Here is a 22,254-nt window from a genome sequence, read left to right as displayed (position 1 = left end):
AGAACAAGTGGCAGGCCTAAAAAAAAAAAACAGCAGATGAACAGTATGTGAAAGTCATGTCTTTAAGAAAAACAAAAAAAATCCAGAAAAGACCTGAAACAGGACCTGAGAGATGCATCTGGCCCTTCAGATGAGCTCCTGTTTGCTGAAGCCTCCTGGTTTCAGTGGAAGGGTGGCTGTCAAGAAGCTGTTCTTAAGGAAGGAAATGGAAAGGCTGAGGTATGCCAAATTACACAAGAATTGGACTGAAAGTTCATGACAGCAGGTCTGATGGAATGATGAATCAAATCATCTATATGTACAGAGAGAGGTACAACAGTGAGTGTCTACAGACATCTGTAAAACAGCTGTGGCTCTGTCATGGTTTGGGGCTGCATTTCAGCCAAAAGTGTTGCAGATTTATCAAAATTGATGGAGTCATGAACACAGAAAAGTAACTTCAGATTTTGATCTATTATGCAATACCATCTTGCTTCATTTTTCAGCATGACAATGATCCCAAACACACTGCAGTAAAAGCACACCTGGATAGAAAAACCTACAGTGAAATACTTTCATTTGATTGGCCTCACCAGACCCTGGACCTCAACATTACTGAAGCAGTGTGGGATCATCTTGACAGAGAATGAGACAAAAGGCAGCCAACATCTAAAAAAGAGCTTTCAATGTCCTTCAAGATGCCTGGAGAACTATTCCTGAAGACTACTTAAAGAATCTGCAAGAAAGCTGCCTCAGAGAGTTCAGGCTGTAAGATTAAAGGTGGTTTTACTAAATATTGACTTTAGATCTTGTTAGAATTGTAAAAAACTGTTTTGTTTTGTTTTGTTTGTTTGTTTGTTTTTGGGGGGGGGGGGTCTTTTTTTTTTTTTTTTTTTTTTTGCCTTAAACACTGTATGCCTATGTTTGTTTGCACATGTTTCAATACATGGCTGCACATATATCTCATTTTCCTGGCAAAATATAAAGAGATGAGAGGTGGCTCAAGACTTTTGCCCAGTACTGTATATGTTTACACGTGTCCGGGATCTCATTGAGACAAATTTAGCAAGATCACTAAGACAAACAAAGCCCAAACAGCTCTAACGATGAATCACGTAACATTATGTATGACGGCGTTGAGAATCGATGAAGTAACTGTTCCACACCAGTCCAGAAGGTGGCGGTAATGCAGCGAAAAGACGTTTATGAGCCGCCGTTAAACAAGAAAGAAGAAGACTGCCCGTAGCATAGCTACTCTGTAACCATACAGTAATAAATAACTGCCATGGAAGTGCTACAGTTACAAGTTACTGGCCATCAAATGTGGAGGTTAAACAAAGTTCGCCACAAAGCTGGTCGACAGGGTGGCAGCTCGGAGGAGCTCAGGCTGAAGAGGCGAGAGAACGAGAGAGGTGTGTCTGCTAAATACTAAGGCACAGTCTTAAACTAAAACTCGTTTTTTCAGTGGTGATCTTTTTTTTCCTGTTTACTCTGTGACTAGGCTGTACCCGTGGAAACTGGGCATCTGGCTGTAAATGTAGGTGCAACGTTCATATTATCAGTATAGTTCCCCTAACCTGACTCAGTAACTGAGTCCACTGGCTGATGAACTACAAATCGTTGGTCATCGTTATGTGAAGGAGACGTTGCGTTCACTCCACGTTATTTAAAAATTATTTCTTTACTGGATTTTCTGTGGTAATAGTCAAAGGTGGGTTAGTGAACAGCTTACCTAAACATACCACATAAACCCACAAACAGTTTCCAAAACCTCCCCACTAAGCTCACCGGACACTTTATTAGGTACACCTTGCTAGACCCAGGTTGGATGCACATTTGCCTTCAGAATTGTCTTAATTCTTCATGGCATAGATTCAACAACATGCTGGAAGCATGCCTCAGAAGTTTTGGTCCATATTAACATGATAGAGTTTGTATCCATGATGCAAATCAGCCATTACACCACATCCCAAAGATGCTCTGTTTGACTGAGTGACTGTGGAGCACATTTGAGTACAGTGAACTCATTTTCATGTTCCAGAAACCAGTTTGGCATGATTTGAGTTTTATGACATGGTGTGTTATCCTGCTGGAAGCATAAATAGAAACAAGAACATGACAATCCAAAAAAAATAAAAGCCTGGTTGGCGGACTAACAAACCATGTAAAGATGAAAAAATGAAAGGCAGTTGTGCCCAAAACGTCACATTGTGGTAATTGTAGTAAAATCCTGCTGGAAGCAGCCATCAGAAGATGGGTTCACAGCTGACAGGAGTGGCACTCAGTGTGTTCTTCTGCTGCTGCTTCAATGTTTCACACGTTGTGTGTTCAGAGATGCTCTTCTGCGTACTTTGGTTGTAACAAGTAGTTATTTGAGTTGCTGTTGACTTCTTATTAGCTCGGATGAGTCTCACCTTTCTCCTCTGACCTCTGGCATCAACAGATTCACCCAGAGAACAGCTGCTCACTGGATATTTTTTCTTTTTCCAACCATTCTCTGTAAACCCTCGCTAGATCAGCAGTTTCTGAAATTTTAAAGTTAGTCTTAAAATCCAACTTTTTTCCTTGGCTTTCAACTCCAGCGGGATCTAGTTTTAAACTGTATGGTTTTTTTGTTTGTTTGTTTTTTGTTTTTTTAACCTGAAAGTGTGATTTAATTGTTATTTATTTATTTGTGTTTTAATGTACAGCACTTTGTGTCAGCTGTGATTGTTTTAAAGTGCTAAATAAAGTTGGTATGGTATGAAATATTCAGACCAACTCATCTGGAACCAACAATCATGCCACATTCAAAGTCGCTTAAATCACCTTTCTTCCCTGTTCTGATGCTTGGTTTGAACTTCAGCAGGTCATCTTGACTGCGTCTTAGCTTTGTCTCAGACAGAGGGTTGTTTTGTAGAGCATATTTATACTGAACAGCCAAGTATGATAGTGTACTCCCAGATGCCTGAAGGTTAAAGTGTTGTGACATGTCTCTGCCTGAATGCTTTAGCACTGAGACAGGCACGCAGAGACAGACAGCTGGTGAGCAAGAGACTACTGCTAAATGAAGATGAGGAGCAGCCAGAAGTCAGCATGGACACAGCCCCAGGACAGCATGTAAGTATCAGACATTGTGTTAGAAGATTTGTATCAGAAAAATGATAGATTTGAACAGGCCTGCCAATCTCATATTTCCCCAGAATGTTGTTAGTCTGCTCTACAAACTTCAACACAACAGGCCAGAGAAGGACGCCCACCTAAAAGCCTTGAGTAAAGTTCTGCGCGACCCGTCATCACAGCTCATCTTTATCAAGTATGGCGGTAGCTTCTGTTACCACATCAGAAAAGTTTAAATTCCGCTCTCACCTTTAACTCCCTTTCTTATGTTCATCTGTGTTTTTCTTTCAGGCACGAGAACAGTATGCATCTGCTGGTCGGCCTCCTCACTGGCTCTGACACTCAGTGCCGCCTGCAGGCTGTTCGGTGTCTTCATGAGCTGTCGCACTCTCCCCACACTAACGTGGCACCAGCCTGTCTTCCTGCTACCCCTTACCTGCTTACTTACCTGTCTGGCCCAAGCACCAAGTTTACAGTGAGTACCCATTCAGGGCAGGCAGTGCATGACATGTTATCACCTAATAAGGCAGAGGATTTTTGACTTTTTTCACGTGTGTGTTTATATGCACACAGGAGCTGTGTCTTTACACACTAGGTAACCTGTGCTCAGACAGTGATGTCATAAGAGAGAACCTCCTGGCCCAGGGAATCATACCGGCTCTGGCCAGCTGTATGGAGGTAAACTATGAAGGCTCATTTTATACACTAACATCCTGACTTTGCAACCAATTTGTAGAATATTTGCAGCTGAGTCAAAATCTACTCAAATGTGCAATTCGTGGACAGAATGCAGTGTTATCGTTACATGTAACCCTGTTAACATGAATTTCTAACATGCTTTTGTGTATTTGTCCAGAACCAGCGACACAACCTTGCAGTAGTGGAAGCTGCAGCATTCACTCTCTCTCAGCTTCTCCAGACCACAGATGCAGCCGAGAAGATAATCCCGTAAGTATGTCAAGAATGCACCGCTTCACCTCTTCAGTCTCTGCATTCCTGGTCTCATAGAAAATGTAGAAATAGTTTTGTTTTTGTTTTTTCTGTGAGGCAATTCTCACATTTCTCCCTGTTGTTTATTGTGTAATTGTCTTCCTCTGTGTCTGCAGGATGGTCCTGAAGTCTAGCTTACCTTCACACTTGTTATCTGTCCTCACCTCTGACCCACAGTTCGGCCTGGCTCCTGCCATAGAGTGTGCGTGGTGTCTTCATTACCTCATATGCAGGTGAAAATCTCAGCAAATGTCCAAAGTTTGTTCAATTTGCTGATTTGTGCATAATTGCTTCATCTCTTTTCTGCTTTTATCAGCACCGAAGATAACAAAGAGCTGCTGGCTCAGCATGCTTTGTCACAGTGCAGCTCCCTGTTAGTGTCACTAGGTGGTGCTATGACTGAGGGAAACACAGAAGAAGGACTTGAGCTGGTAATGAAATGAACTGATCAAATATAGTGTTTAATTTTAAGATTCTTTTTCAAAAAAACTTTTAATTAAACAAATAATACTGTAATTTTTCATATTTATTTCTCATTATTCAAGCATATATTTTAAATATGACCATCACACTCAAAAACATTCAAAATTGCAGATATTTATGGTGCTAATTTGGCTGCGTGGCCTTTTTGAATGTTGTGTTCAAAGTACAGTAGCTTCATCACCAGAGATTTTCCTGCTGAAAAGCATCATTCATTGGCTACATTTATGTGAAATCTTATTCAGAAAGACTGAAATCATCAAAAAGAAGCATCTTTAATATATTTTTTTTTTGGGGGGGGGGGGGGGGGGGGGTGCATTGCTCAAATTCAGCAGTTGTTACTTATTAGTAAAATAATAATGTGGCATAATTATCATGCTTAACTGCCTCCAAAAGAATTGAAAGGAATTACAAAGTGTGTGTGTGTGTGTGTGTGTGTGTGTGTGTGTGTGTGTGTGTGTGTGTGTGTGTGTGTGTGTGTGTGTGTGCTGAAAGGCAAGTGTCAAATCTAAAACAGCGATATAGTAAATAAGTCTAAGTTTCATATCAAAGTAAAAATAACAATTTTAGATTTTTAACTGATCACAGAAAGTTTTAATGTTTCTTCTCCAGCTCGTCTGGCCTCTGTTGAGGTGCGTGGGAAACCTCTCGTCCTCCTGCCCTGTGGAAGACCTGCATGCTCACCTGAGTGATGTTCATCTGGTGGTTTCTCTGTGTGCGCTTGCTCAAGCCTACCTGCACTCCCAGCCAGCCTTGGCCAGAGAGACGGTCTGGGTCCTCAACAACCTCACAGGTCCGGCTCTCTTGTTTTAGTCATCACGAAATGTGACCGCAGCCGCACAGAACTACACCTAATCAATACTGATAGAACACTTTAGAAATATAATTGTGCATGCTTTCATTAGCTGAGATTTGATGTATTTTTTTTATTGTCAGTAATGTGTCCTGTTGTTTTTTGCCTCTCCACATTGCAGCTCACTCCACTGAATTCTGCTCTGCCCTCTTGACTCTAAACTTGGTCCCAGGACTGATCCAACTTCTGCCATTCTCTCAAGGCATTAATACTATGGTTAGTGCAGCTTAAAGCCAAACTTTGATACACTTTGCAGCAGCAAATGTTGAGAGTTTTGTTTAAATTTTGGTTTTTGTTTGCTTGTTACACTTAGATTCTCAGGATTCTGGCTAATATTGCCCACAAGAAAAAGTTCTGTGTCCAGCTAGTGCAGCTTGGATTACTGCCCGCGCTCTGTGCCACGCTTAAAATGGCTGACCAGGAAATGGTCGTTCTAAGTCTGGACGTCCTGTTCATGATGATAGTCAACAGTCCAATGGTAAGCAAGGTTAGTAGTGAAACTAAACTCTGTAATGATTGCTGAGCTGTTGGATGATGAGGGATTCTTTCTCAGGTGGCAGAGGAGTTTGTGAGGCTGGGTGGCCTTTCACTGTTAGAAGCCATTCAGTACAATGGTGCAGCAGAGATGAGACAAAGGTCCACATACCTCCTGGAGAAGCACTTCCTGTCCTACCAGCAGCATTTGAGGGTAACTTCTTTTGCAGTCTTTATTGAATCTGTAGTTAGAGTTAAAATGACTGATGTGAGTTGTTCTCTTGCAGGTGGACAATATTCAAGATCCCTGAATCAACAAAAAGACTTGTGTTAGGAGGGCACACCTGAGGATAGAGAGTAGCGTGTTTACATTTTGTTACTGTAGATACTGTAGTGACGCTGCAAGACGCTTTTGTATTTGAAGGAATGTATATTTTTACCAAAATATTTTTATTTATTGTCATTTTTTCACTTTGGAAATACAATCATGTACCAGTCTAAAAAGGCTTCTTTTATAATCATAACATGTGAGTAATTTAGAACTATTAGCCCCCTTTGGGACTAATACTAATGAAAAAAGAGAAAAATGAAAAGCTAAGTAAAAAAGTTAAGTAAACCCCCCACCCCCAAAAAAAACCACACACAGCTTCTCAAAACAACAGGGGTGATTAAACATTTTCAAACAGATTTAAATACAATTGTACATGTCTGTCCAGAATAAAGTACTGCAGGTTCCAGCAAATCAATAGTCTAACAAGCCCTCTGACACATCTAAGTTCTTTATAAAGTTTATGAAAGCACCCCAGATTTTCTCAAAAAGATGTTGTTTGGATTTCCTAATCTATACTATTGTTTCCAGTGGCAAATTAGACGACATCAGCATTAACAACTGAATGGCGCTGGGTGTGTTGACATTCTTCCAAGCCAAAGCAATACATTTTTTTTCAGGGTGTAAAGCTAATAGGAACAATTTAGGATCCAGTGAAATGTGCTTTGAGAGAATTTATTCAACTGTATCTCTCATCTCCTTCCAAAATAAATGGATTTGTCTACATTCCCACATGCAGTGTATTAAAGTCCCTGGAATGTTATTATTGAATTATTTAAATGCACAGGCATAACATACACCCACATTAGCCATTTAAATTGTAATATTCTTTTTTTTTTTTTTTTTTTTTTTTTTTTTTTTTTTTTTTTTTAAAGCCTGTCATGTCTGGTAGATCTTGCAAGCAGAACTGTGATCTGAATGCGTTGTTGTGCCAAACATATTTGCTATTTCAAGATGAGCTCTATAGGTTCTCAATAGGCTCTTCTTGTTGATGTTTTAACCCTTTATTTTATTTATCTGAGTTATTTTTCCACATACTATGTAACAGCCAGAGCTGACAGGCTGAAGAAGAGGAAAATAAAGAGAAGAAAAAGGGAGAGAGAAAGGGAGCAAAAAAAAAAAGGGGAAAGAGCACAAGTCTATTAATCAGATACTTCATCACTTTAACATATAAAAAAATACTATCAATACTTGCAAAAATAAATTTGTGTGTGAAAAACAAAACTAACAAAGCATGTTACGCACACCAACAATTTTGTTGAGTTGTGATTGAGTGGGCGTTTGTGTCTGTGTCATGTTTGTGTCTGTGTCATGGAACGTACTTACCAATGAGGGCAAAACGCTGCAGCTCCACCCATCAGAAGCCAGAGGCAGGTACGGAAAGCCCCCGGAACCCCAGGCCACCAGCAGCCCACCAAGAGCCAGGAAGACCCCCGGCCACTCCGTCCAAAGACAACCGCACACCTACCCCAGCAGACGGGAGAGGGTGGTCTCAGACGGAGCCCCCCCAGTCGAGGAGCGAGGGCTCCAGGGAACCCAAGGCGATGAGAAGCCAGCCCCCCCAGCGGCCAGCCCCCTGCACTGGCCGGCGGCAGGGCTCCCGGGCCCACGGCACCCAAGGACCGCCCGACCCTCCACAGAGCCCCCCCCCACGCCGAAGAAGCCAACGCAGCCCCGCACCGCACCCCCAAGGGGGGCAGGCCAGCACCCACGCCAGAACACCCAGCCCCACCCAGGAACCGCGAGGCACCCCCATCCCAGGGGGGTAGGGGGGAGGAGGCAACCAGCAAGGAGCGGCCAGGAGGCAAGGCACAAGGCCCAGACCCAGATTGTAATATTCTAAGACGGCTATTTATGGACATTTTTATGGATTTTAGCATAGGCCCTTTCCCAATCCTGTTCACTGATAGTTGATGATAGGTCCAAATTCCAGTTCGTGAGCTTATTACTTGAATTCTCTGGTGAATTAGAAATCAGCACTTTATAAAAGACTGAAATAATGCCCTTTCTTGATTTGTTCCTAGTCTTTAATTTTTCAAGTGGTGTAAGTGGAGGCTTGTAAAGATTATTGTGATTTGGTTTGACAAAACTTCTCAATTGAAGAAATTTAAAATAATGGTTTTTGTCAAGCCTAAACTTAGATTGTTGTTCTCCAAAAGACAAAAATATATCAGAATTTGATGGGTAAAGGTCACCAATCTTTTTTAATCCTACCAATACCCATAGCTTGAATGTGCCATCTCCCCTTCCTGGAGTAAACCACTGATTGCACCATATTGGACTAAATTGTGACAAACTATTTGGCTCCATGAGGTAATTTCATCGTGCCAGACTTTAATCATGTTTTTCAGAATAAGATTTGTGGTTTGTTTCTGTAATTTTTTTTTTTTTTTGCTGTGTCAGAGTATATAAATAAAGGAAGGGCTAATTTTAAATTGTGGGACTCCATTTCTACCCAGTGTGGATTATCTTTGTCTGCAAAATAAAGCATGATAGTCATTAATTGTGTGGCCCAGTAGTATAATTTGAAGTTGGGGCACTTTAACCCCCCTCTGTTGAATGGTAGATAAAGTAGGGAGAGGCGTAGCCTAGGCTTTCCATTATTCCACATAAAGCCCAAAATGTTTTTTTATAAGCCAGATAAATAGTTCAAGAGGAGGTGGTAAGGGAATACTTTGAAAGAGGTATAGTAACTTTGGTAGTATACTCATTTTCAGGACATTAGTTCTTCCCATTATGGATATAGTCAGGGTTGTTCAATTATTAATTGAAGCAGTTATTGTTTTCATTAGGTGTTCGTAGTTGGATTTGACAACCTGTTACAGTTCTGGGAAAATCTGAACACCTAAATAGTCAAAATTTTTCACTACTTTAAATTGCATAATCTCCCTGATGGGATTAGTCCTTTATCTATATTTAATAGCAAAATAGAAGATTTAGCATTATTTACTTTATAGCCTGAGACTTTCCCAAATTCATGGATCACTTTCATTACTGCTGGAACCGACTTCTTGACAAGATCTGACAAGAACAAAATGACTTTGTGTTCAGGGAGAGAGTGGACATCCCTGAGGACAGCCCTTTTTGATTTTAATTGGCTTTGAAAGTATTTTGTTTGTTACAATTTCTGCTGTTGGATTATTATATAATAATTGGATTATTATATAATAACTCACTCAGGTGAGCATGCATTTCTATTCTAATATTTTTACCCATTTAATAAAGTTGCTTCCACAACCCTCCTCCGTGAATCGCCACCTTATCGTGGTGGAGGGGTTTGTGTGTCCCAGTGATCCCAGGAGCTATGTTGTCTGGGGGCTTGTCCCCCTGGCAGGGTCTCCCATGGCAAACTGGTCCTGGGTGAGGGTCCAGACAAAGAGCGGTTCAGAAGACCCTTATGAGTGAAAAAACAAGGGAACAGTTTACCCTGCCCGGGATAGGGTTACCGGGGCCCCACCCTGGAGCCAGGCCTGGGGAGGGAGCTCGAGGGAGAGCGTCTGGTGGCCAGGCATTAGCCCGTGGTGCTTGGCCGGGCGCAGCCCGAAGAGGTTACATGGGCCCGCCCTCCTGCAGGCCCACCACCCGCAGGAGGTGTCGTAGGGGTCGGGTGCAATGTGTGTCGGGCGGTGGCCGAGGGCGGAGGCCCTGGCGGACCGATCCCCGGCTATCGAAACTGGCTGTTGGGACATGGAATGTCACCTCTCTGGTGGGGAAGGAGCCTGAGCTAGTGCGTGAGGTTGAGAGATACCAGCTAGACATAGTTGGGCTCACCTCAACGCATGGCCTGGGCTCTGGAACCAGTCTCCTGGAGAAGGGCTGGACTCTGTTCCAGTCTGGAGTTGCCCTCGGTGAGAGGCGGCGAGCTGGGGTGGGTATTCTTGTATCCCCCCGGCTTGCTGCCTGTACGTCGGAGTTTTCACCGGTGGACGAGAGGGTAGTTTCCCTGCGCCTTCGGGCTGGGGAACGGGTCCTGACTGTTGTTTGCGCTTATACGCCGAATGACAGTTCAGGGTACCCACCCTTTTTGGAGTTGCTGGGTGGGGTGCTGGAGAGTGCTCCATCTGGTTACTCCATAGTCTTGCTGGGAGACTTCAACGCTCACGTGGGCAATGACAGTGAGACCTGGAGGGGCGTGATTGGGAGGAACGGCCTGCCCGATCTGAACCCGAATGGTGTTTTGTTATTGGACTTCTGTGCAAACCACAGTTTGTCCATAACAAACACCGTGTTCGAACACAAGGATGTCCATAAGTGCACATGGCACCAGGACACCCTAGGTCGCAGGTCGATGATCGATTTTGTAATCGTATCATCAGATCTGCGGCCGTATGTTCTGGACACTCGGGTGAAGAGAGGAGCTGAGCTGTCAACTGATCACCACCTGGTGGTGAGTTGGATCAGGTGGCGGGGGAAGATGCTGGACAGACCTGGCACACCTAAACGTATTGTGAGGGTGCGCTGGGAACGCCTGGCAGAAGCCCCAGTCCGGGAGATCTTCAACTCCCACCTCCGGCAGAACTTCGACAGCATTCCGAGGGAGGCTGAGGACATTGAGTCCGAATGGACCATGTTCCGCACCTCCATTGTTGAGGCTGCTGCTCAGAGCTGTGGCTGCAAGGTGGTTGGTGCCTGTCGTGGTGGTAACCCCCGAACCAGATGGTGGTCACCGGAGGTGAAGGGAGCCATCAAGCTGAAGAAAGAGTCCTATCGGGCTTGGTTAGCCTGTGGGACTCCGGAGGCAGCTGACAGGTATCGACAGGCCAAGCGGAATGCAGCTCGGGTAGTGGCCAAAGCAAAAACTCGGGTGTGGGAGGAGTTCGGTGAGGCTATGGAAAAAGACTTTCGGACGGCATCGAAGCGATTCTGGCAAACCGTCAGGCGACTCAGGAGGGGAAAGCAGTGCTTCACTCACACTGTTTATAGTGCGGGGGGGGCGCTGCTGACTTCAACTGAGGCTATAGTCGGACGGTGGAAGGAATACTTCGAGGACCTTCTGAATCCCACTGACACACCTTCTGTAGTGGAAGCAGAGTCTGGGGATGAGGGGGATGACTTGACCATCACTGGGGGTGAGGTCACTGAGGTAGTTAAACAACTCCTTGGTGGCAGAGCCCCTGGGGTGGACGAGATTCGCCCTGAGTTCCTGAAGGCTCTGGATGTTGTAGGGCTGTCTTGGTTGACACGCCTCTGCAACATCGCGTGGAGATCTGGGGCAGTGCCATTGGATTGGCAGACCGGGGTGGTGGTCCCCATCTTTAAGAAGGGAGACCGGAGGGTGTGCTCCAACTTTCGGGGGATCACACTCCTCAGCCTCCCCGGTAAGGTCTATGCCAGGGTGCTGGAAAGGAGGGTGCGTCCGTTAGTCGAACCTCGGATTCAGGAGGAACAATGCGGTTTTCGTCCTGGTCGTGGAACGCTGGACCAGCTCTTTATCCTCTCAAGGATATTCGAGTGTGCGTGGGAGTTTACCCAACCAGTCTACATGTGCTTTGTGGACTTGGAGAAGGCATTCGACCGTGTTCCTCGGGGTGTTCTTTGGGAGGTTCTGCGGGAGTATGGGGTGTCTGGCCCATTGTTGCGGGCCATTCAGTCCTTGTACAACCACAGTGAGAGCTTGGTCCGTATAGCCGGTAATAAGTCGGATTTGTTTCCTGTGGGTGTTGGACTCCGTCAGGGCTGCCCTTTGTCACCGATTCTGTTCATAATTTTTATGGACAGAATTTCTAGGCGTAGCCAGGTGGCGGAAGGCTTCTTCCTTGGTGGCCTCAGAGTCTCATCTCTGCTTTTTGCAGATGATGCGGTTCTGTTGGCTTCATCAGGGGGGGGCCTCCAGCTCGCAGTGGAACGGTTCGCAGCCGAGTGTGAAGCGGCTGGCATGAGAATCAGCACCTCTAAGTCTGAGGCCATGGTCCTCAGCCGGAAAAGGGTGGAGTGCCATCTCCGGCTCAGGAACGAGTTCTTGCCTCAAGTGGAGGAGTTTAAGTATCTCGGGGTCTTGTTCACGAGTGATGGGCGAAGGGAACGGGAGATCGACAGGCGGATCGGGGCTGCTTCTGCAGTGATGCGGACGCTGCACCGGTCCGTCGTGGTGAAGAGGGAGCTTAGCGTAAAAGCGAAGCTCTCGATTTACCGGTCGATCTACGTTCCTACCCTCACCTATGGTCACGAGCTTTGGGTAGTGACCGAAAGAATAAGATCGCGAATACAAGCGGCAGAAATGAGTTTCCTTCGAAGGGTGGCTGGCCTCTCCCTTAGAGATAAGGTGAGGAGTGCGGCCATCCGGGAGGGGCTCAGAGTAGAGCCGCTGCTCCTCCACATCGAAAGGAGCCAGTTGAGGTGGCTCGGGCATCTGATTAGGATGCCTCCTGGCCGCCTCCTGGGTGAGGTGTTCCGGGCATGTCCCACCGGGAAGAGGCCCCGTGGTAGACCCAGGACACGCTGGAGAGATTATGTATCTCGGCTGGCCTGGGAACGCCTTGGGGTCCCTCCGGATGAGCTGGAGGAGGTGGCTGGGGAGAGGGAAGCTTGGGCTTCTCTGCTTAGGCTTCTGCCCCCGCGACCCGGCCCCGGATAAGCGGAAGAAAATGGATGGATGGATGGATGCTTCCACAACCCAACCTGTCCAGAATATTGAAAAGATAAGGCCATTCGACCGTATCAAAAGCCTTTTCTGCATCCAGTGAAAGGAGAGCTGCATTCTTTTTGGACCAAATAATATTCAGAACCCTTCTAATATTGTGGTATCCTTGCCTCCCAATGATAAACCCATTCTGATCCATATTTAATTTATCTGGCAGTATTTTTTGCAACCGTTTTTCAATTAGTTTACAGATGATTTTGAGATTGGAATTGAGTAAACTAATAGGTCTCAGGTTTTCACACTTATTAGGGGGTTTACTGGGCTTTGGTAGCAAAATAATTAGAGCCTGATTCATGGAGGGAGGCAGAATGCCTTTTTTGACTGACCCAATAAGCATATCTAAAAGAGGTGACAGTAATTTATCCTTAAATTTTTTATCAAGGTCGATGGGGATACGATCAGGTCCTGCTTGCTTACCAGAGCTCATTTCATCAGTAGCCTGTGCTATTTCCTCTTTATTTATTCCTAAATTTAAATCAACCCAACTATCATCTGAGATAACTGAGATATTTAGCCCATACAAAAACTTATCTAATTCCATTTGGTCTAAGTTTCCTTGGGTGTCATATAATTTCTGATAGTAGTCTTTAAAAGCATATTTAATATCCCAAGTTTTATCCTGTGTTACAATTGATGTAACTGATGTTGTTTCAAGCTGTTTGATTTGCCAGGCTAAAAGTTTTCCAGGTTTATCCCCCTGTTCATAAAATGATTGTTTTAGTCATAAGAGACTGGATGCAGCTCTGAAACTGGAGTGTTTATCGTATTCTGCTCTTAAGAGCAGCAGTTTTTTTTTTCAACTCTGTATCATTTGTTTGGAAAACCCTCTCCTGAGTGATCTTTATTTTTTTTTCCAGATGCAGCCTATTAATCTTGGCGGTCTTGGATTTGTTGCCTGTGTAGCTAATAATGTGTCCTCTAAGAAATGCTTTGAAGGCATCCCATCTAATGCAGGCTGTTGTTTGATTCCTATTTAACTGAAAGAACTCGTCAATCTGTAAACCAATATATTTGACACAATCCTCATCCTGCAGCCATTTGTGTTGAAATCTGTATCTAGGGGGGGTCCCTGGTTAGATTCTCATCACTGTAGATAAGACAGCACAGTGCATGATCTGAGATTACTATGTTGTCATACATACAGTTTTGAGTTACAAGAAACATGGCTGCTGCTTTCTTTAGAATATTTTCTGTTTCGTTTTAGCGAGAAACAGTTATTACATTAATTGTGAAAAGTTTTGGGATGTTCATCTGTGATATGGATGACCAATAAGAGCAGCACAAAAGGTGCAAATTTGTAACTCTCCAGCTCCTGAGCCATGACAAATAACAGGAGAGACACAGCTTTGACCAAAATTTACCAATTTGTTAACCAAAAAAATAATAAGGTATTAGTTAGTGCTCACTCTGTGTCAGCAGGATGAGTGTTTGAATGTTAAATGTGTGGTATTATGTAGTGTAAAACCTAAAATAACTAAGTCAAAGTCAGTCAAACAAATAACATGATGCTGCATGTCTAGAAAACAAGCAAAGACAGACTGCAAGCTCTTCAATGCTCCATGAAGGTTGGCCAGTTGCCCAGTTATATCTGATTAACTCCACTTACCAGAAACTTGCACAACAATACTGAAGGACAAACAGGGGAAAAGCAGGTGCTGGCCAAGGCAAAGGGTCTCACACACACACACACACACACACACACACACACACACACACACACACACACACACACACACACACACAAACCCCTTCCATAAGAATGGGGTCGTAACACCAGTCCAATCTCAAATTAAGCATAATAGGCTCTACCACACATTAAAAACACAAACATAGCTGTTGACTTTTTGCCAGCTGGAAACCCATAAATCACCTGGTTTCAATCAATGAACTATTAACAATGACAAGACTAATCTGATACTTGCCACCCATCACTGTTTTGACCATGTCACCACACCCTCAGAAACCTTTTTGCCAAAAAAAATGAAATTAAAATGGAAAATGAGATGAAGCTGGAAAGTAACATGCCATTATACAACATTTGCTACTAATCACAAGGCAGTCTAGATGACCTGTTGGCAGCCTGTAACTAACCAATACAATTTCAACAAGTGACCATCTCACCAGTATCTCTAATATATGACCTACTTATGAAGTCTTGCCTGACACAAACTCAACCTAGTCTTCTCGCAGTACCAGTGGTGTGTGGGCACGTAACCACCAAAACCCAGTTGTGCAAAAATAAAGTGACCAAATAATGTGACCATGGTTGGAGCAAATTCTCCAACCATGGTCACCTCAACACTACAAAAAGACATGAAGAACTGAACCAACCCAAAGGGGCGGCACTGCTATTCCTAACAGGGGATTATGCACCCACACATAAATTAAACACCTGCTGGCATTTAATGGCACCCTGACACAATCATGAGGACACAAACAATTACTAACATAGCAAAGCAAATTAGTGTCTCTCCACTTACAATAAGCGTACCAAACAAACCATTCAAGGCCTCCAATTACATGCTTTGAAGCAGTGCTCTTTTGCACCCATCAAGTACATTTTCTATGAGCCCATGTACAAGCCAAATTCAATTATTCAACTGAGTGACTTGGACACACTGTGCTGAGGAACAGTCTCAGTCTGTAACTTCCAAACAGTCTTTAGCTCCTCCCTTTAGTGGGAAAAAAAAAAAGAAATCTCAAATTGCGACACTTCCTCTTTTCACCCACAGCATTCCCTTCCCGTTATCTTTCACTCTGCTTTTTCTGCATGAAAAAAAGACGAGGTGAGTCCCTTTTTACGGACTGCTTTTAAAATCTTGCATGCAGCGGGCATTTAAATGAATTCTGCTACACCACAGCTATTCTACCCCCTAACAATCTGACTAGTAGACTCTCATGTTTGTGTGCTGTCGAGGGGGCGAGGGGGTGGGGGGGTGAGCATCTGGTTCTATAAAGTCTTGTTCTTTCCACCCATAGTCAAGTACTCTATATTGTTTCCTGGAAATGGAGGGCACTGAGTCAACAACTAGACAGGAGAGAACAAATGGGGATCAGGGGACAGACAGCAATGTGCTGCTCTCCAACAAGCCTCTGCATCGCTTTGTCCAAAAGGAGCCCAGAAGTCTTGGGGTAAAGCGTCTCATAAGCCAAGTAGTAAATAAGCAGAGTTACACACAAGTACAGCTATAAACTGTGATGCAACTGTAGATGCTGATATCCATCCTTCCTCTTCTCCTTCCCAGATTGTCGTTCTGATCTTTGGCTGTGCTGAGCTGTTAATGGGATTTCAACTGGCCGGCCAAAATACGGCATCCTCTAATGGAATATACATTCCCTTTTGGCAGGGAGCTCTGGTACATAACATTTTACTAGCTAGCAGTGACATACTGAGAACTGAAAAGGATTGAGCTTAATTGGTTACATCTTCAGTGATATTTTGCATCTTTTATGTAGAAACAGTTAAAAATGAAATTTGAGAGCTGCTCCAATGCCTCTTATTTTGAGAAACCAGATATTTAGTCAGAGTTAGATGAGAGCATCAATATTTCTCAGTGACACCAGGAACACATTTTGCCATTATGGCACACAGACAGACACATTCACAATGTAAAAAGAAAAGGAAGCCAGTAGCTGTGAAGTTGCATCAGATGGGAAATTAATTAAGTGAAAAAATTTGATCTCAAAATGAAGTTTCATGGCACAGTTACAATGCTATGGTGTAAACCAAATCTATCCACAGACAGAAAGACAGATGTATAAACAGCAGCAAACTAGTTTTTCTAGTAGTTCCTGTTACCGTAAGTGTTTGCCATGAAGACCCACCTGCAAGATGCGCTCACACAGACTAACAAGGTGAAAATAATATCAGTCAAATTGTCATCACTAGTAAAAATCCATCCGTGTCTTATATTCTGACTAACTTGTTACATTAAAATCAGCTTTAAGCTATGGAGGAGCATTACTGTGAATGCTTAATCAAACAGCTGCTTTATTTATTTATTTTTAACATTACGTTAATAATATAGAAACATGTTTCCCTCACTGAAAAAATAAATAAATAAAATGCCATTCATAAGCCAAAATTCTGGGTTATTATCTCAAGATTTTGATTTATGGCTGGATAAGTCAAAACTGCTTTTTTTAAACAGTAAATTTGAAAATTTATGGATAACGACAATAATTACATTTTAGCATTAAAAATATCATTTTGATTAAAGAGCTTGAACATAGTGGTGGATTCACCATTACAGAAACATAAAAAAGGATTTTGGTCATTGAGGATGCTTTTAATTTAAATCAGCTGTGGTATTAACCTTACATCGGGTGGTGGCCTAATACATTTTTTTAAGCACTGTGACTTGAAATAATACTTGAACTAATAACACTCAAAGATAATAATCTGAAATTTTGATGTATAGGTGGCTTCCCCTGAGTGGTGGAAACAAGTTTCCATAGAATCAGACTGAATAAGTCACAACACTTTGTGTTAATGTCAGACAACATTGTTTGTTGTGATTGTGTGTTCATTAGTTTCTTGCCTGTGGAATCCTGTCCATCTACACTGAGTTGCATCCTTCCAAGAAGATGGTATGTCCTGATTTTATTTCCTATTTGTGATTTTTTTTTTAACCCTATTTATATCCTCTTTCCTAATTCAGTGGTCATTTTGATTACCTCATCTTTCCCAGGTGACCGTGTGTTTGGCCATCTATGTGGTTTCCATCTTTGGAATCATTATCTCTATGCTTTACAGGATTCCCCTCTTAATTCGGTTTAACTGGGTGAGTTACAGCAGATATGTTTTTAACTAAATGTGTGACATACAGCACACGTTTTCAGTTTCTCACTTTCTGTCACTGCAGATCGAGCTGCTTGGTATTGAGGCCATTTTGTTCATATCCTCTTTTTGCGTGTCACTGATTCTCATTTTCTTAACTACTGTCGCACGTTTTGCACTGAAGTCCACACAAACCCAGGTAATACCATGTTTATTATTACTTACATACAAACCTCATGTTTATTACAAAAAAAAAAAAAAAACATGCTTTAAAAAAAGCTGTTAAAATGTGGTCTAAATAACCAAAAATACTCCAAAAAGCAGATGTAATTTGTCACAGAGACATCGGTTGAAGGGTAGCAATTATCAGCTTTGGTCAATCACCATTTTATTTTCTTCCACCTTCATGTTCGTTACAGATCATCCTCCAGCAAATTCCACTACCAAGAAGTGAAACAACATCAAACTGAGGTCAACCTTTTCAAGTATTCCTCTACGATATGTGACACTGTTCTTACTGCAAGTAACCTTCAAAGACAGCATAATCACATGTAAATAGTTAGTTGTTCTTTTGTGATGCTTCTTTTGGAACAAAAGTAATTTCTGTCATCTCTGTGAGAAAGCTAATTTAGAACTTATGGGAACATAAACACTAATCTGTCGAGCATCCCTAATGTGTCCCTGCTGCACATCTCTGTATCTCTTATGGACCACATTGACTCAATGTTTTGACCCAAGCAAGACGCCATATGTCTTGTCTTTGGGTGACATTGGAGCCACTCAACATTTGTTAGTGCCATAACTTTGCTATAAGTGCCAAAACTAGGACAGTATCTGGTGGTAATGTTGATGTTTTATGACACTGGCAAAGAACCAAAAAAAAAAAGGAGTCCAACCATAAAAATTTTTAATTTATGTGATGTTATGGACATTTTCTGGAAGCCTTTAAAGCACTGTGCTGTAAACATTTGCTACCATCTACATTACAAATGTTTGCACAGTTTGAGGAATTCCAGGAAAATCTGCAGAAATCAGACTTTAAAATGAACTTTTTCTCTTTTTGTAATGGAGCATTACAGTTTTTATAAAAACAGATATTTGTTAGAAATTCCCTTTTTATTGTTAATGTCTGACAATTTGCCTCCTTGCTAGAGCTTTATTAACTTGGAAACCATGTGTATTATGTATGATAAAGACAAGACTGTCATCTTTTCGGAGATGCCCAAACTTTTGCATCTAATTATATCTGCATTATTATTAATCTTATTCATTTTAGACTATCACTAAACTTTGTACTCAGTACTGTATGTCTAGCTGAAGGCTTTTCACAGTATGGCTTATTGTGACTGCTTGAGTCAGTCAGGTCTGAGTTTTGGTTACAGGTCAGTACGATGCCTGTGAATAGTACTACAGGTCTTTAAAATGTGTATGTATCTGTATTCTGTATCAGTGTTCTTCAAAGAAGAGGCTAAAACCTGTTGAGGTTGGCATTAAGAGTAAAGCAAACTTGGATGAACTCTGGTGATGTGTCAAAAATTACTTTAGTTATGATAAAAACAGGAATAGCTGCTTTACTATATGTGCAAGGAATTTAGTCCCCAGTGGTGGTGGTAAAACCCATTAAGAGAAATTCAAAACATTTGAGTCTTTTATTTCAGGTGATTTCATTAAGTAGACAAACAGTAGTTTAACGTTTTGACAGAAGTCTCCCCCTGGTGTTGGTAGTGCAGGGAGGAGGGACACCCAGCAGGAGATTTTCTTGTAGTTCTATTTGGTCCATGTGCATTTTTTTCTTGGTTTAGTGTTCACAGTATTTAATATACGTAGCTGGCAGTGTACAGAGACTGCATGGAGGCCTTGTCAGTTGCACAGGTGGGCTTGTACTCTCCTTTGGAAGCCAGGCCATTGATCTGAGGGGAGCAGCAGAGGGAAAAAGACGAGCAAAGTCAAATTGGAGCGTTAATGATCTGCCAAGTTACTTGTGCCACATTAGCTCAAGACTAAATAGACAAAAACAATCAATCATTTACCAGACAATGTAAAGTTAGGCAATGCAAGATAAAAAATGATCCTTAGCAAATTGATAACACTGAATTCATAATCGTGCCTACTGAGGATCAGTAATAGCCATTCGCCCCCTCTGAGGCTCACCTTGGCCCTGGTGCAGAAAGCTTCCTGTGTGGCTGCCTTGTTTTCAGCTTTGCCCTTCCAGGTTGCAAGAGCGGAGGCCTGGAGTGCACGGCCGTAAGAGAAGGTCAGCTTCCAGGGGCGATGGAGGGGCACCTGGTTGATGGCGTTCAGGTTGACGGAGGCCTCCTCTTCACTCTGGCCTCCGGACAGGAAGCAGATGCCTGGAAAGAAACAGAAAAAGAGCACGCCACTTGAATAAACTGCTCTGTACTTTTCCTAAATGTTACTGGGAAAGCTGACCTTACGCCACTTACCAGGCACTGCAGCAGGCACAGTGCGCCTCAGAGCGGTCACTGTAGCCATAGCAACCTCCTGAGGTGTGTACTTCTTAGTGCAGGAGTGTCCAGCAGTGACCATGTTGGGCTTCAGCAGCGTGCCCTCCAGGTACACGTGGTGGTCAGACAAAGCCTTGTACACAGCAGCCAGGACCTAAAGATGGCCAGATGATTTATTGGTGGACATCCTTCTCATCGTGTACTGGGAAAATTCTTTGTTGCTGCAGGCCTTACTCACCTTTTCTGTGATGTACTGGCACCGCTGAAGGTCGTGGTCTCCATCAGGCAGGATCTCTGGCTCCACAATGGGCACCAGGCCATTCTGGTGGACACAAGTTTAAAAAAATGAATGACTCCAATGTACCCAATCCAATCTGTCACCCATCGCCATAGAGCAGTTTGCTATACACACATACCTGTTGGCAGATACTGGCATATCTGGCAAGGACATTGGCGTTTTCTGCAATGGCAAGAGCTGATGGGCAGCCATCTGAGATCTTGAGCACACACCTCCACTTAGCAAAGTCACAGCCATCCTTTTTGTACTGGGCACAGCGCTCAGAGAGGCCATCAAGACCTAGAGAAGCCAAAGAATGTTAGTAGCCCGTGTTTGCAGGGCTTATTCTGCATCATTTTGATGAGATTTACAAGGAAATGTACAAGTGGTTGAATCCACGTCACCTTGTGTGGTGGTCTCTCCATCTGTTCCCATCAGACCAGCTGTGCCTTTGTCCACCTAAAGCAAAAAAAAAAAAAACTCAAGCACATCAGCAATGTCTAAAAATGTCTTTATCTCCAAGATCCAAAAGGTCTGAACACTGCTTGCTTGGATTTAAGGGAATCTCTTCAGTTGCAGCCTCCTCACCTTGATGCCAACAACAATGCCCTTTTCCTTGACGAGCTGGGGGAACAGCTTGCCACTGTCTGACTTCTGGTAGAGCGTCTCATGGAAGAAGATGATGCCGCCCACACTGTTTGAGATGGAGGCATCAGCGGAGAAAAGGATGTCACGGAAGCAGCGGCGGTTCTCCTCTGTGTTCTCCACGTTGATTTTCTGGAGCCGCTTCCCCATGGTGCCTTTAAAGAGGAGCATATTCAAATCATTTCAGTTGCACGCACACACACAGTGCAGTTAACGCTCAGCATGAAATATTAACTAAGAGTGAGGCTTACCTGTTGATTCATCTGCAGCCAGGATTCCCTTTCCTGGAGCCACGATCCTCTGAGCAATGTCAGAGAGCTCCTTCTTCTGCTCCGGAGAAAGAGATGGGAACTGATGAGTCATCCTAAAAGAAATAACAATAAAGGTTATTTGACAGGTGCTTAGAAAGTCTTCTACAGTTACTGGTATGAGGAAGATTCAATCTCTCTTTCCGTCCAACACAAAACCTCACATTCTGCTTCTCCTGCACCACCTCTATTTGGCTCCAAGGGTTGAACTTTGGCCTACAAAACATAACTTCTCCCTTTCATTGTGCAACATGTGTTCAAAGTTCACCGCAGTTTTTGTCAACAGGTTTTCCCAACACTGTCTGCAAATATTGCATTAACTATGTTATGGCTGATAATGGAGAGCACTGCTTGCAAAGAAAAGAGTAAATGATCATAAACGACAGGCTGAACGCTGGCGCCTTTCAAATATTTGCGCAAACCCACAGAGGCGCACTGACAACCATCTGCAGAAAACACCACATTTGCCAGCCCTTTCAAAGTAAAACTGCCCCGAACGCATACTGCAAAGCTACTCAACAGTGTAGATTGTGCATAAACACACAATAACCTGTTTATCCAGTCATATATTTAAAACCTGTTATTTAAATCAATAAGCCCGCAGACGCAGACTAATCCAAACAAAATGGCTTATTTAATTTTAATCTGCAAAATATGGTAAGCTCCAATATTTTAAGCGTACAAGAGTAAAACAAAAGAAAAACTTGTCTTACTTGAGAGTTTTTGTTAATCAGCAACGACAAACGACGTGGCAGACAGCTTCTGCAACCTCCTAACAGCAACTACACTGACAGAGAAGACCGAAAAACGGGTGAAAGGAAGTATTTAAAGCCTGTCCGGCTCGGTAGAGGAGGTGCTCGTGATGTGGCGGGGCGTGTATCACCCGGGTAACGCAATTGGCCCGGTTAGGACACGGGGCGTTTTTTTTTTGTTTTT

At 43.2% G+C, this 22,254-nt stretch overlaps 3 protein-coding genes across 4 annotated transcripts; 2 read left to right on the top strand and 1 right to left on the bottom strand.

The window, feature by feature from the left end:
- The first annotated feature begins 1,198 nt into the window (after positions 1-1,198).
- Positions 1,199-6,996, top strand: tmco6 (transmembrane and coiled-coil domains 6). Its single transcript, XM_030739595.1, has 13 exons — positions 1,199-1,391; positions 2,972-3,078; positions 3,162-3,274; positions 3,370-3,553; positions 3,652-3,756; positions 3,935-4,026; positions 4,185-4,301; positions 4,385-4,499; positions 5,161-5,341; positions 5,523-5,617; positions 5,715-5,879; positions 5,955-6,089; positions 6,163-6,996. Exons 1-13 carry the CDS (start codon positions 1,265-1,267, stop codon positions 6,184-6,186), a joined length of 1,560 nt encoding a protein of 519 aa, XP_030595455.1. The 5' UTR covers positions 1,199-1,264; the 3' UTR covers positions 6,187-6,996.
- Positions 6,997-15,541: 8,545 nt separating this feature from the next.
- LOC115786525 (membrane-spanning 4-domains subfamily A member 4D-like) lies at positions 15,542-19,192 on the top strand. Of its 2 annotated transcripts, none has more exons than XM_030738709.1 (7): positions 15,542-15,629; positions 15,823-15,975; positions 16,089-16,199; positions 17,377-17,433; positions 17,535-17,627; positions 17,808-17,822; positions 18,043-19,192. In XM_030738709.1, exons 2-7 carry the CDS (start codon positions 15,850-15,852, stop codon positions 18,091-18,093), a joined length of 453 nt encoding a protein of 150 aa, XP_030594569.1. In that variant the 5' UTR covers positions 15,542-15,629; positions 15,823-15,849; the 3' UTR covers positions 18,094-19,192. The 2 variants fall into 2 exon arrangements, with proteins under 2 accessions (XP_030594569.1, XP_030594568.1); XM_030738708.1 differs by having other exon boundaries at positions 17,709-17,822.
- A 66-nt stretch (positions 19,193-19,258) lies between these two features.
- Positions 19,259-22,188, bottom strand: aldob (aldolase b, fructose-bisphosphate). The gene is made up of 9 exons (XM_030738707.1): positions 22,032-22,188; positions 21,262-21,374; positions 20,954-21,165; positions 20,770-20,824; positions 20,505-20,665; positions 20,327-20,410; positions 20,068-20,242; positions 19,775-19,974; positions 19,259-19,533 (listed from the first exon to the last, which is right to left on the bottom strand). The coding sequence occupies exons 2-9, from the start codon at positions 21,371-21,373 to the stop codon at positions 19,438-19,440; spliced, it is 1,095 nt and encodes a 364-aa protein (XP_030594567.1). The 5' UTR covers position 21,374; positions 22,032-22,188; the 3' UTR covers positions 19,259-19,437.
- Positions 22,189-22,254: the final 66 nt, after the last annotated feature.

Source organism: Archocentrus centrarchus, chromosome 10 (assembly GCF_007364275.1).
Source record: "Archocentrus centrarchus isolate MPI-CPG fArcCen1 chromosome 10, fArcCen1, whole genome shotgun sequence".
Classification (NCBI taxonomy): Eukaryota; Metazoa; Chordata; class Actinopteri; order Cichliformes; family Cichlidae; genus Archocentrus; species Archocentrus centrarchus.
This window is presented reverse-complemented; position numbering and strand designations above follow the sequence as displayed.

What these genes read in the sequence shown, in the direction of transcription:
- tmco6 (XM_030739595.1), top strand. Translation starts at nt 1,265, where the DNA reads ATGGAAGTGCTACAGTTACAAGTTACTGGCCATCAAATGTGGAGGTTA. An exon ending in GAGGCGAGAGAACGAGAGAG is followed by an intron (nt 1,392 to 2,971) that starts GTGTGTCTGCTA and finishes TGAATGCTTTAG; the next exon opens with CACTGAGACAGGCACGCAGA. An exon ending in TCACAGCTCATCTTTATCAA is followed by an intron (nt 3,275 to 3,369) that starts GTATGGCGGTAG and finishes TTTTTCTTTCAG; the next exon opens with GCACGAGAACAGTATGCATC.
- LOC115786525 (XM_030738708.1), top strand. Translation starts at nt 15,850, where the DNA reads ATGGAGGGCACTGAGTCAACAACTAGACAGGAGAGAACAAATGGGGAT. An exon ending in AGGAGCCCAGAAGTCTTGGG is followed by an intron (nt 15,976 to 16,088) that starts GTAAAGCGTCTC and finishes TCTCCTTCCCAG; the next exon opens with ATTGTCGTTCTGATCTTTGG. An exon ending in TGAAGTCCACACAAACCCAG is followed by an intron (nt 17,823 to 18,042) that starts GTAATACCATGT and finishes TGTTCGTTACAG; the next exon opens with ATCATCCTCCAGCAAATTCC.
- aldob (XM_030738707.1), bottom strand. Translation starts at nt 21,373, where the DNA reads ATGACTCATCAGTTCCCATCTCTTTCTCCGGAGCAGAAGAAGGAGCTC. An exon ending in GCCAGTACATCACAGAAAAG is followed by an intron (nt 20,243 to 20,326) that starts GTGAGTAAGGCC and finishes GGCCATCTTTAG; the next exon opens with GTCCTGGCTGCTGTGTACAA. An exon ending in TGTGCCTGCTGCAGTGCCTG is followed by an intron (nt 19,975 to 20,067) that starts GTAAGTGGCGTA and finishes GTTTCTTTCCAG; the next exon opens with GCATCTGCTTCCTGTCCGGA.